Source organism: Mauremys reevesii, linkage group 4 (genome assembly GCF_016161935.1).
Source record: "Mauremys reevesii isolate NIE-2019 linkage group 4, ASM1616193v1, whole genome shotgun sequence".
Classification (NCBI taxonomy): domain Eukaryota; kingdom Metazoa; phylum Chordata; order Testudines; family Geoemydidae; genus Mauremys; species Mauremys reevesii.
In genome coordinates this window covers 6,348,176-6,362,605 of record NC_052626.1, presented here as the reverse complement: position 1 = coordinate 6,362,605, position 14,430 = coordinate 6,348,176, and the positions used below count along the sequence as shown (strand labels likewise).

Below are 14,430 nucleotides of genomic sequence, written 5' to 3'. Positions count from 1 at the left end.
GCCCGGGGGTCCTGCTGCCGCTCGCGCTCCCCGCGCAGCCTGGCTCAGCTGCCCGCGCGCCGCCTGACTCCGCTGGGACCTCCCTCCGCCGGGGCTTTGTCTGTGCGGCGCGTCGGCCACAATGGGGCCCGAGCCTCGGTCTCCTCCCCGGCACGGGACCCCCTGGGCGAGAGCGGGGGCCGCCTGGCTGTGGGAGTCTGACAGGCAGCTGTGTGGTCACCCCGGCCGTGTGAGGACCCCTCGCAGGAGAGCGCGGTCCATGGGCCCCGCCTCCTCGTGGCTGCTCCTGCGCCGCCTTGCGGTGGAGGCCGGCATAGCCCACGGGCTGCCAAGCCCCGGCTCCTTGGCCTGACTCCCCCTGCCCTGCGTCCCAGCAGCGTGGGGACAGCGCCAGCCGGGATCCGGGGTGGCTCCAGTGACCCCAGGCATTGGGGGGCGTGCAGGGCCCGACCTGTGCTTCAGTGTTACAAGGGTGGGTGGACCTTCAACCTCACCGAAAACAGGCTCCCCTCTGCTCACACCCACCACCACCGGTGTGAACGGGCAGAGGGTGCAGCATCAGCCCCTTCGCACACCCCTCCACACCGGCCCTCTGCCCCAGGCAGCTCGCTGGCTAACTGGGTGCTCTGGCTGAAAGCTACAAACCCTGGGCACTGGGCCTTGGGGGGAGAATTACCGAGAAGCGGGTCAGGGCACACGGTTGCCTGTGCCTCCATGCATCTGCTTTGGCCAGCTCCTTTCCACAGAGCACCCCCTCTCAGCGTGACGGGGTCACTAACTTACCTAGACTGCAAGTCCCTTGGATTAGGGACTCTCTAGTGTGTGGCTTGTACAGCGCTGTGCACACTGTCACCACTTAACTACTGGTAACAATAATACCTGCCTGGGGCAGTATGCACCTAGCACAACAGCTTACCAGATCAAGCTACACCCGTGACTCTTGCTGTACATCAGGGCTTGCATCTACAATGGGAACCAAGAGTAGGAGTAGATTCTTCGTCCCCTGATGTGTTAGGCTCAACATGGGATGTCTTTTTGGAAGATACGCTTTAGTGAAATACAAATGATTGGGCTCAATATAGGGTTAACTGAGTAGTTCTCTGGCCTGTGTTATACAGGAGGTCAAAATAGATGATCTAATGGTCCATTATGGCCTTGGAATCTGTGAAGCTGAAAAGATGCATATTTTTTCTAATGTAGACAGGGCCTTTTCACAGCTGTGGTCATCATTAATAATGAAAAGGCACTGAATAGAAAATATTTTCTTTATTATGTATTCTCTCCACCAAAAAATCTTCTTCCTTTCATTAATCTCATCAAATGGGTCCTCTGTGTGATTCGTAATCAGTGTTGTATCCTCTATCATAACACACACTAACATGTCTTTGTTTATGAACTCCCACCACTTCTTCTTGGGTCTGCCTCTCTGCCTTTTTCCTTCAATCTGTTGGATTCTCTTACTCACATAGTTGTCAGATTGCGCTTTACAGATCAAACCATGTGAGCCAGTGCTCCCTTAGTGTTTTTCCATCCACCAAAAAAAGCGTGTGAGGACATCTACAAATGATACCTGTATTTTACCTTGATTTGATTTTATGGCACTGTGTTTATTTACATACGTTTTCCTGCCCATGTAAATGATTGTTGCCTTTAATTTGAAAGCTTGTGTTTATTTCCTCACACTTTGCCCCATTAGTGAATGAGTCCTAATGTCTATGAGTTGAAAACACACTCCATCTGGTGTCAACATCTGGACTTGCATTGCACTTAAATGTGCATGCACTGTACGGTGTCCTAAACTTTTTAAACGACATGAGAATTTGAGGCCTATAATAAAATGTCCAGTACCAGGGTAATAAGAAGAAATGCCACAGAATTGTGAATGACAGCAACAAAGCTCCGTGGTGAAAAGGGGGTGTCAGAGGGGAGAAGCTAGTAAACTATCTGTGCCTTGTGCTGAAAGCACTCATTTTGGATTGCAATGTCCTGGGAAGATCCATCCCATGCTCGTGTACATTGGAAGTCTGGAGTAATTCCATTGGAATCAATCGAGGTGTAAGCCAGATCAGCCTCATGGTCTTTGTATTTGGGAGGTTACACAGACTAGCCTGATGATTTAATCAACACCAACTTGTTACTGATTCTAATGACACACCAATGTCTTGAATGTCTATCCCTTCATTAGTATTACTGGTCTGAGCCAATGCCCATTGAAGTCAGTGGGAGTCTATTCACAGAGTAAAATCCTTTCTACTTTCCATCTATCTTGATTTTTTTCCCTAAGGAATAATTTCTGCTTCAAAGTTGCTATGTAATCAAATCTTGTTTTTAAACTAAACATTTTTAAAGTAATCATATAAAGGAGTTTATGTGTACTTAGACACACTGTTCATTTAGAGCCTGATCTCAGTGGAAAGGCTCTCAAAGACTTCAGTGTTTTAGATTAGAAGCAATGATTATGGTTCCTGCAGTCTCGGGTCCTATGTAGTCTTGTAAATATAAAAAGAAAAAAGTTAAAATAGGAGTTGATGGAATTTGGGGAATCAAAAAGTTCTGTGGCATAAAGAATCCAAGAATCAGAGTCTGATCTCAGTATCCCTAGATTAGATCATATCTAGAAGGACTAACTCTGGATTTACACTGAAAGCAAAATTTGGCCCCAACTGTCAGTGCTTGGAATCTTGGGCTGAGTGGGGTGGCAAGGAAGATGGTGAGGGATGCTTGAAGGTAGCTGAGCTGAAAAGGAAAGGGAATTTAAATCAGAAGAAAGATTCAAGGGGAACTAAACAGTGCTCTGGAGTCAGAAGGAAAGCAACACCTTTGTGGATAGTGAAGCATTTATTTTATTAGTTGTTAAATCTTATTTTATTCACCGAGTCAAAGAAGTTGGTCTCCTCAACAATCGTTTCTGCAGCAGACACAAAGTGATTGGATAGTCACCATCTCTAATGGCTAAGAATTGTCTGTCTAAGGCTGAGAACCATTTTTATGTGGGGGAGAGCGAGGGGCTGTGACTTGCTGCTTCTGTATTTGGACTATCTTGGGAACTACCCAGGGAAAAGATTTGGCCTATAGCTCTGTCAGGAGAGAGGAACCTGGCACTGTGATGACATCAAACTTAATATCAGGAGCTGAGACAACAGCAGCAACATCCAGCTCTCGTAGTTGCAAGACATGAATTGCTGGTGAAAACAGAATTCAGATGTATGTTAAGGTGGAGACCCTTTAATATTCCCATGTCCCTTACATATCAGTTGATAGGAATATTCCTATTGATCATTTTCTCCCTTCTTTCAAACCCAGGCTTCCCATAATACATATGTAAGCTATATCTTAAACCATTGTTATTTGTTTTGTTTTGAGCATAGATCTATTCCCCTAGTTCTGTGATCTGGCCATTGGGACAGGTGGAACTTCTCGGGCCTGATTTTTTCCTCTCGGTCACATGGCTGTTACACCAGTTACTTTAATCTCAGTGGCGTTATGGCTAGTTTACACAGCTGTAAGCGAGGGGGCAATTGGGATCGCTGTGTCGTAACTGTGGAGGGAAAACGATACAGCCCTGTTTATATCTCCTCCCCACATTATGAAAAGTCCGTGCCTCATCATCTCCCCATTTAAAAGAGACTGGGGCATATTTTATTTAACCGTATCTCACCAGAGCTTGTTCCCCTTTATAGAGAGTGCGTGTCACTCCTTCCTTCCTGCTAGGAAAATCTCTCGACCACAGTCGCTGTCAAGCGGAGCTATTCCAGTGACACTACTAAACTGGGAGTCGGACTAACGCACTTCTCCGCTTCTCGAGCTGCGCAGGGACTGAATTAGGGACATTGATTCAGGCACGGGACTGACCCCTGCTGGCTGCTGGGGCGATCGCAGCGGCTCCGAGCTGCATTTCCAGCCTGGGGCCAGTGGGAGGCAGGAGATGCTGAGCGAGACACGCAGAGAGGAGGGTGCTGGTGTCTCGCCGGGTCGGCTGAATAGTGGGGTGGAGCGTGGGAACAGCGGCTGGAGCTCTGCATTGAGGGAGAGGGGGGGCTGGTGTGACACAGCCCCTGTCTCTCCAGCCCCCCAGGATGTGCAGAGCTTCCCCACCAGTGCAAAGGGCCATGGCACCCCTGTGGGGGGGCTGAGCCGCTGAGCCCCATCTCCCCCAGTAACGATCCTCGTGCTCCTAACCCCCACCCAGTTCAGGATTCCAGTGCGTGGGTGCCCACCAGTGACCACCCTGGGGGTGTAGGCGTCCTTAGCCCCCCCCAGTATCCCTGGTTTGTAGGTGCCCCATCACCTAATTAAAATTCCTGTGTGTGGGGTGAGTGTCCCCTGTCTCCCCATATACAAGCTCTGCGGGGGGTGGGTGCATAAAAAGAGACCGTGTCTCACTGTCTTGCCCAGGCTACGCTGCAGTGGCTATTCACAGGCGCGATCCCACTACTGATCGGCACGGGAGTTTTGACCTGCTCCGTTTCCGACCTGGGCCGGTTCACCCCTCCTTAGGCAACCTGGTGACCCGAAGCTTCCCAGGGATCACCATATTGATGCCGAACTTAGTGCGGACACCCGATCGGCATAGCCCACTGCAGCCCAGAACTCCTGAGCTCAAGCGATCCGCCAGCCTCAGCCTCCCAAGTAGCTAGGATTACAGGCGTGCGCCACCGCGCCCGGCGATGCTGTTACCTCGCAGCCTGATACTAGAGGCTGCTGCTAGGATGACGTCACGAGAGGGCGGGGGGAGCAAAGTATTTCTGCGCCTGCGTAGGATTGATGCCTCGCTTGTTCCACTCGCGCCTGCGCACGCCGAGAGACACGCGCTCCGATTTCAGCTGCGCCTGCGCAGTCTGTAGAGAGCCGAGGGATTTCGCTGTGCATGCCGGGATGTTCCGGCCGGGCTGGGTTGATTAGCGCATGCGCGGGCGCCCTGACTCTCTTTCGGCGCGGTGCGAGCAGCGGGCAGGATGGGTCACCAGCAGCTCTACTGGAGCCACCCCAGGAAGTTCGGCCAGGGCTCCCGCTCGTGGTGGGTGCCGCCGGCTGGGGCCGGGAGCCCGCCCGCCCGCCACAGCCCCGGGCCGCCATGACGGGCCCCACGCGGGGCGGCGGCGCTCGCGGCCTGGCCGGGGCGGGGGGGCTGGGAGCCGGCGGGGACCGGGCTGAGGGGGGGCCGGGCCGGGGGAGGGCGGACCTGGGGGGGGGGCTGAGGTTTGTGGGGCGCGTCCGGCCTCTGCCCCGGCGTGGCGGCCGCAGGTGTGGAGGCTGGGGGCGGGCGGGGCTGGCCCTGGGGACCGGGAGGCCGCGGCGCTGACCGGCTTTTCCCGCTCTCGCCCCGCAGCCGCGTGTGCTCGAACCGCCACGGCCTGATCCGCAAGTACGGGCTGAACATGTGCCGGCAGTGCTTCCGCCAGTACGCCAAGGACATCGGCTTCATCAAGGTGAGGGGCCGGGCGGGGCCCCCAGCCCCGCAGCAGGTCTCCGAGCTCGGCTAGCAGGGGCGGCGCGCTCCGCAGCTCACCCTGGTGGGAGCGGGGTTTAAAGACACGATGCCAGGCCTGGACCTGTGATTTGTGTAGTTGGTTTTAACGGAGAGGCCATCAGTGCAGTGGGATTTGTGCAGTCCCTTAGATCATTGTCAGTATTGTTACCCTGTGCTCTACGAAACTGACCTTTTTCCGCACTACGTGTGCTCAAAGGAAATCTCCACATTTATTGAGAGGCAATACCAGCCTTTGTGCGGTCCAGACAAACTAGTTGTAGTTGACTGTACTGTGCTTCGTGAAACTGGGGGTACTTGGAAGCTTGATAGTTGTAACTTTGAAATCACCATGTACATGATTTGGTTCTGATCCTGGCAATCTGTTCCTTATGAGCAAATAGTTACTTCAGATGGCACTAGTATAAGCCTTCTGCTGCAAGACTGAATCGTGATGTTTAAATGTCCATGTAATAACCAGAGAGAATGCATGATTTGGAAACTGCTAATTTGTCTAGATATTAACTTCACAACTCTTCTTTTCCTTATTTCAGTTGGACTAAACTCTTCTCAAGAAGATGAGATGTCACAAGGAGACTTCTGGACATAATTCTCTGCCTAATTTGGATAACCGGGCACACTAAATTTACAAAGTCTTTGCCATGCTATTTTGTGTATAAAATAAAATGACTTAACAGTCAATTCTGCTTTGTTTAATTTGTGGATACTTGAAATTTAAACTTCCATTGTAAGGAGTTAAATTTGCTTCACTGTAGCCAAAGTGAAATGATTTTGTGTACTATGCTCCTTTGTTATACTGTTATTGGAATATAGTATTTCTTAATGGGAGTGTTGTGCAAAGAAATCCTCCATCTTTACAGCCAATGTTGTATGAAACACAGCTTAGTACACTCGAAGTACTAGACCTTATTCTCAGAAAAAAGGATTAAACTGTTAACACAATCTAAGAGCTTTGGGTTTTTTTGATAACTTCTAAATAAGTGAATAGGGCACCTATTGCCTCAATATACCCTAGGAAGTGGGTGTCAACACTGTAGTTAAATACCTGTGGCTGACCTGTGTTAGCTGTAGGTGTTCAGGCTTGGATTGGAGCCTGAACTCTGGAACTCTCCCTCGGTGTTGCAGGGTCCCGGAGCTTGGGCTCCAGCTTGAACCCAAATGTCAGGTTAGCTTGAGTAAGATGGCATGGGCCAGCTGCAGGTGTTTAATTGCAGTGTAGCCCTGTAGGGTGAAATGCAGGTCCCTTCCTGGCAAGGCGGGACAAGAATGTTTTACTAGTTATAAATGCAGCATCAACCCTACCATTAGTAGCTTCCCACAAGGGTAAGGAGTGAGAGGCAGTACACAAATAGGCATTGTTTTGCTGGACTGAAGGGGAAACTGTCTAGCATTGAGTGTTTTCTACAGTTTAGAGGATAGGTCATGGATACAGGATACGGGAGTTTAATCTCTATGGAAGCAAACAGTTTGTGTTAATATGGGTAAATGTATACATTTCAGAAGAGAGAATGCAGGCCATACACTATGAAGGACTCTTATCTTGAGAAGGTGTGATTCTGAAAAGATTTGGGGTTGTGATGGATAATCAGCTGAATGAGCTATCAGTGCAACACTGTTGCCAAGGGGCTAATACTCTTTGGATGCTTTCATAAACATAAGTTAAGGGTTAATTTCTCTTCTTACCTGTAAACAGTTAAGCTCGCATAACCTAGCTGACACCTGACCAGAAGGACTGGGGAAAATTGGGGGGAGGCAAAGTTCCCAAATGGCTCTTAAATATTTTAATAAAACATTTGGTGGTGGCAGCAACTGTTTTGCCTAAACTGTTAAAAATAAGCTTAGGGTTTTTTTATGCAGGTCCCCATATCTGTACCCTAAAGTTCAGAGTGGGGGGGACACCTTGACACTCTTTAGCCTTAACAGTTAGTTCTGCCTCCCTTATGTGCTCGAAGACTCTTTCCAGGTGTTCTTCCCATGAATCAGAAAAAATGGCCACATCATTACAGTAGGCAACAGCAGATTTTCCCAATTCTGCTAGGAGACCATCTACAAGTCTTTGGAAGGTGGCAGATGCATTTCGCAGCCTGAAAAGGAACACATTAAATTTATACACACCATCATGTGTGATGAAGGCTGACCTTGGTGGGTTCCTCTAGTGCTACTTGCCTGTACCCATTGGTTAAGTCTAACGTAGAGATGAATTGGGCATGTCCTAGTTTTACCAATAGTTCATCTGTGTGTGGCATTGGATAGTTGGGATGAGTTACAGCATTTAACTTACAGTAGTCCACGCAAAAGCGTATTTCCCCATCTGGTTTTGGAACTAGAACCACTGGAGATGCCCATGTACTGTTAGGCTTAGGGGGGACACCTTGATGTGGTGGGATGTGAACTTCTTAACCCTTTATAGGTAAAAGAGAAATTAACCCTAACTATGTTTATGACAGATGCACAAAGAGGAATTTTAAGTGGGAGTAGAGGGGTTATTTTCCATTTATATTTGGCACTGGTGCAGCTGCTGCTGGAATGTGTCCAGTGCTGGTATCCACAAGTCAAGGAAGATGACAGATTGGAGAGGATTCAGAGAAGAACCATAAGACTGGTTAAAGGATTGGAAATTATGCCTTCATAGTGAGTCGAGGAGCTCAATCTATTTAGTTTAACAAATAAAAGGTTAAGGGGTGACTACAATCTATATCTACACGGGAAACATTTGATGATGGGCTTTTCAGTGTAGCAGACAATAGGTATAACAGCCCACTGGGTAGAAGTTGAAGCTAGACTTCAGATTGGGAAATAAGGAGTAATTTGACCATAGGAACAGTTTGCTATGGGTTGTGGTGGATTCTTTGTCACTGACAGCTTTTAAATCAAGATTGGATACTTTTCTAAAACATCTGCTCTAGGAATTATTCTGGGGAAGTTCTATGGCCTGTGTTATACAGCAGGTAAGATTAGATAATCACAGTAGTCCTGTTGGGCCTTGGAATCTGGTTTGATTTTATTTTTGTAAAGAAGAACATTTAGGTCACAAACCCTCAAATTTATGAGGGTTAATACGCTGACCTTTGGGAGGAAAATGCCATGCTGATTAGAGTGACAGTTCCTGTTGATTCACTACAGTATATGTCATCAACTCCCACTGGAACTACCAATAGTGTTCTAGTTAGAAATGGGAATGAGCTGCTGGCGTTGTAGAGAGAGAGATTTATTTGAAGAATGGGTAATTTTGTTAATCTAAAGAAGAAATAGATCACCCAGAAGTTTATATAGGCTTAATGCAGGAATTACTGGATGAAATTCTATAGGGTTGCATTGTGCAAGAAATCAAACTAGGATCCCTTCTGGCATTTGAAGATGCGATGCGTCATACTTAACCACTTGTGTGTTATAAGAAGTACTTTTCTGTCTGGAAAGACTATTTCGAGTTTTTAAAAACTTCGCTAGATGGGTGTTGCTGTTTGCTGATGCATGATAGCCTGAAGGGATTCATTTGAGAGCAGAGAGATCTGGAAATTCTTGGACTTTGTAATCTACTTTTCTGTTCCTCCTAGGCCTACCTTAAAGGGGCACATGTCCAGATGCACAGGGCTGATAGAAACTGACAAACCACTAACAGTTTTCTTCAAGTCTAGCTTGTTTTTTCTCATTGAAACAAACGTCAAGCCTTGTTTGGGAGAAATTCTATTCAGCTTTAGCAAAGCTTTGTCTGTGCTTCCTCCTTGAACTAGAATGATCTTAACCAGAACGGACTTTATATTAAAAAAAAAAAAAAGTAGGAAAATTATATTCTATGATGGCCAGGTAGGCTCCTTTGTTCATAACATTAAAGCTAGTGAACTGATTTGTTGATTGTTGGTTTGGGAAGTAGCACTAAATGAGACTCTTTGAAGGCTGTAGCTTCAATTTTTTTTAAGTTAGTCGAGGACCAAATTTCTGCTTGAATGGTTTTAAAAGTTTAAACTCTAGCCATGTGTTAAATTCTGTACTCCTATACTGAGTCTTCTCTATTAGTTTCCAAGTAGGCTCCAGCCTTTGGGAACTGAAGCCTGGATTGATCAGCATGAAAGAGCAAATCCAAAGTGGTTTAGCACTAGAAGCAGTAACCCATAGCATTTTTACCTGCTGTTCCCAAATCCCTTATCCAGTTAACTTAATCTTATTCCTTTTATTACTAAAACAAAGTCCTGCACTTTTACTATTGCCTCAGTTTCAGTACCTCATGGAAAGTTGTTCTGCTCTCATCTCTGTTGTGAGGAAAAAAAAATATTAACTCAGATTTTTGTGTTTTTTAATTACTAAGAAGAGCCATAAAACTAAGTTTAGGAGATTCCAATCTAGCTCACCTCAGGAAGCTAAGGCCCTGAGACTGCAGAGATTTGTGCACTCACTGGGACTACCTACTGTAGTAAAGTTAACATGTATAAGTGCAAGATCAGGGCACCCAAATAAGTGGTGATGTGTGGAATCTCCAATTAAGTAGAATTGGTAGGCAAGTAATTTTTCATTTTTCTCTTCCTACAACCAAAGGGCAACCCCAGCTGGTGATGCTGTTTCTCTTTGCTGCTGTGAAGATCCTGGGCTAGATTCTCCGGAACACTCAGGCAATAATCCAGGTTTATAGTTGCTTCATCTAGGTGTTTGCATCACTGGAGCCATGCAAAGCAGCTGGAGTGTACGGCTGTTCTTTGATCCTGGAAATCAGAGAAATTATTACTGAACTGAATTATTCCTTGTCTTGATTCTTTTTAGAAGACCATTCAACATAAAGGTCAGTTTCTACATTCAAACTGTAGAAACAAAAGGTTAATTGCCCTGTGAAGCTAACCAGCTCAGCAGCCTCTACCAATTAATACAAGTATAGGAACATCCAGTTAGAGGTTGTCAGACAACTTCTATTTCGCTTGAATGCTGCCTTAAAAATCAGAAATTCACTGGCTTAATTTTCATACCAAGTATTTAATTCTGTTAAATCTGTCTGGTGTTCAGTGGACACTTTTTGACTTGTCAGTATTTTTAATTTGTTCTGTGTTTGGCTGGTAATTTACTTTTTTTAATGAACAGGGGAAAGCCAATTCATTTATTATTTGCCCGTGTAATTTGTCAAAAGGAGCTGCTGTTAATTGAGGTAGAGAATTTGGGGCTCCAGTATCAGGGTCAATTTCCCCATAGAGTGATTCACGGAAGCATGCAGGCATTTATGAGAGAGATTTGCAGAAATGTGGGCTAGGGGATGGGATTGCATTGGGCCAGAGACGAGCCCAACCAGGTAGTGGGGTAGCGGTGGGGGAGGAAGAGGAATGGAATCCTCCCCAAGCTGCGTAGCTTACTCTCACCCAGTAATAAATATGGTTTCTGAATCATCATGCACCTTCTTTGTCCAGGGGTACACTGTTTCTGGGCAGCCTCTCCCCCCCACATACAGACAGAGCAGGTTTCCACTGGCTGTAGAGTCTCAGTCTAGAAATGGAATTTTTGTATATTTTCAAACATGAGATTTGCACAGCAGTTCTACCAAACATAGAATTTACATAAGTGTTTTCTTAACAACCTACTTGCATCAACACAGCCTTAGAGGGTAAACAAGTCTCCAGTGCAGATTCTCTGCATCACTGCTGCACAGTGTGAGACCTCTACAGCAGAGAGAAAAATCAATATCCTTCAACTAAGTGCTAAAGCCGCTAAAGTCACCAACAGATACTGCATCAGAATAGATAACATGGTATTAAGCTTAGAGATGCTTTTCATTTTTATTTCACAAAAAGAAAAAATGCATATTAAAGGATTATACTGTATGCAGCATTGTAGCCATAATGAGATGAGGTGGGTGAGGTAATATCTTCTATTGAACCAACTTTTATAGCTGAGAGAAAAAAGGGTTTCAAGCTTCAGGTCCTGAAGAAGAGCTTGGTTTGGTGTAAGCTCAAAAGCTTGTCTCTCTCACCCGTAGAAGTTGTCCAATGAGAGCTATTACCTCACCCACTTTCTCCCTATTAGAGGACTGACAGCTCTAAAGAGTCAGTGAGACAAAAAAATTAAGGCAGCAAAGCGAGGAAAAAATGGGAATTTTATTATTGGAATCCATAAACTACTGCATTTGTTTTACCTTCAGTTACCATTTCATGTAGATATAAATAAAACAATACTGGTGACATTATCTGTCCATAAATCTCAAAGTCTGGAGGTTAATATCCTCCAGAAACTGTGTTGAAAAGTGTGGTATAAAAGCCTAGACAGCTTTGCAAAGGTCGTTAAGTATTATTGCTCCGGCTTGGATGTGAAACATCATCTCCATTACAGAGAGGAAGGATGGCCCAGTAGTTAGGGCATTGGCTTAGTCCCTGGGAACCAGAGTTCAATTCCCTTCTCTGCTACAGGCTTCTTGGGTGACTGAGCAAGATGCTTCAGGACAGATTCTCAAAGATATTTAGGTGCCTAACTCCTATTGACTTCCGATACCTGTGAAGACCTGGGCCTCAGATCCCTATTTATAAATGGGATAGTAGTACTTCCCCATCTCACAGGTGTGTTGGGGGAAGAAACACATTGAAGATTGTGAGGTGCTCAGATACTATGGTGATGAGAGTCATGTAAATGCCTAAGAAGAGGTGCGAAACTTATGTGCAGAGAGGTTAAACAATGAATTAGTGGCAGAATAGGTCTCACTCCCCTGTCCTGTCTACTGGAGCACTGCCTGTGTAACTGTAATTAGTATTTATACGGGCCCCAGTACCATAGGATCTGAGCACTTCACAATCGTTAATGCATTTAGCATTTGTTTAATGCCTAATCTCCCATGCTGTAGCAAAAGAAGCCTGCCCTCCCCTTGATGTGTTTAACTCAGATTAGCATCATCGGATCTGTGTTTGTGCAAAATGTCATACAGAAAGGGGGCACTAAATAGTATACGAACATAGTAATGGCCACGCTGTGTCAGGCCAATGGTCCATCTAGCTCAGTGTCCTGTCTTCTGCCAGTGGCTGGTGCCAGATGCTTCAGACGGAATGAACAGAACAGGGCAATTCATTGACTGATCCAGACTCTGTCAGCCTGTCTCAACTTCTGTCAGAGATTTAGGGACATCCAGAGCACAGAGTAGTGTCCCTGCCCACCTTGGCATTGATGGACCTATCTTCCATGAACACATCTAATTCTTTTTTTGAACCCAGTTATACTTTTGACCTTCACAACATCTTGTGGCAATGAGTTCCACAGGGTGACTGTGTGTTGTGTGAAGAAATACTTCCTTTTGTTTGTTCCTGATGCCTACTAATTTCATTGGCTGACCCATAGTTCTTGTGTCACGTGAAGGGGTAAATAACACGTCCTTGTTCACTTTCTCCACACCATTGTAATTTTATAGACCTCTATCATGTTCCCCTTTAGTTGTCTCTTTTCTAAGCTGAACAGGCCCAGGCTTTTTAATCTCTCCTTGTATGGAAGCTGTTCCATACCACTACTCATTTTTCTTGCCTTTCTCTGTACTTTTTCCAATTCTAGTATCTCTTTTTTTGAGATGGGATGACCAGAGCTGCACACAGTATTCAGGGTGGGGGTGTACCATGGATTTATATAGTGGCATTATGATATTTTCTGTCTTCTTATCTATCCCTTTCCTAATGGTTCCTAACACTGTTTGCTTTTTTGACTGCCACAGTGCATGGAGCAGATGTTTGCAGAGAACTATCCACGACAACTCCATGTGATGTGTGTACAAACCCTGCACTGGGCCTGAAGAGGTAACCCAGATAGCCCCAACCCTCCAGACCTGCAGAGCATGCTCCAAATGGAGAGCAAGCTTGAAAGGGAGGGGGTAACCCAGCTCAGAATGAGAGGCTGGTGGGGAGGACAGACTTACCCTGAGGGCTCAGGGCTGCACATGGAGCCGGGTTGGGGCTGAAGGTTTAGTTCTCTCTCTCTTTCGTTTGTTACTTTATATTGGACTTGGAACTGTGGGGAGAGGGAGATGGTAGGAAGTGACCCAGGCAGGGTAACTCCAAGGGACTGACACTGTTGACACTCAGATGGCCCTGGGTCAGAGCCCAGTGGAGTGGGAAGGCCAGGGCTCCACAACCAACTGCTCCTGCTGCAAGAGGGGAGTAAACCACATTTCAATTTCACCTCCTGCTGATAGGAAGAGGGCAAGGACACTGCAACCTGCATTGAATTTCATCTGCCGTTTTGTCACCCAGCTTAGTGAGATCCGTTTGTAATTCTTCACAGTCAGCTTTGGACTTAACTATCTTGAGTAATTTTGTATTGTCTGCAAACTTTGCCACTCATTGTTTACTCCTTTTTCCAGATATTTTATGAATGTGTTGAACAGCACTGGTCTCAGAACAGATACCTGGAGGACCCAGCTGTTTACCATTCTCCACTGTGTAAACTGTCCATTTATTCCTACCTTTTTGTTTTCTATCTTTTACCCAGTTACTGGTCCATGAGAGGATCTTTCCTCTCATCACATGACGGCTTACCTTGCCAAGAGCCTTCAGTGAGGGACCTTGTCAAAGGCTTTCTGAAAGTCCAAGTACACTATATTCACTGGATCACCCTTTCCTACATGTTGTTTGACTTCCTCAAAGAGTTCTAATGGATTGGTGAGGCATGATTTCCCTCTACAAAATCCATCTTCTCTAACAATCGTGTTAATCTCTGTGTCTGATTATTCTGTTCTTTACTATCGTTTCAACATATTTGCTTGGTGCTAAAGTTAAGCTTATTGACCTGTATTTGCCAGGATTGCCTCTGGAGCCTTTTTTCTTTTTTTTAAAGTTTGGTGTTACGTTAGCTATCTGCCACTCATCTGGTGCAGAGGCTGATTTAAATGATAGGTTACATATCATGGTTAGTAGTTCTGCAATTTCATATTTGAGTTCCTTCAGGATACTTGGGTGAAGCCTGGCTCATGAGACAGCTCATGGTGTCCGACACCATCAGGT

The 14,430-nt window shown here is 46.0% G+C and overlaps 1 protein-coding gene across 1 annotated transcript; it reads left to right on the top strand.

Moving 5' to 3' along the window:
• The first annotated feature begins 4,857 nt into the window (after positions 1-4,857).
• RPS29 (ribosomal protein S29) lies at positions 4,858-6,169 on the top strand. Its single transcript, XM_039537437.1, has 3 exons — positions 4,858-5,017; positions 5,330-5,429; positions 6,022-6,169. The coding sequence occupies exons 1-3, from the start codon at positions 4,956-4,958 to the stop codon at positions 6,028-6,030; spliced, it is 171 nt and encodes a 56-aa protein (XP_039393371.1). The 5' UTR covers positions 4,858-4,955; the 3' UTR covers positions 6,031-6,169.
• The last annotated feature ends 8,261 nt before the right edge of the window (positions 6,170-14,430 follow it).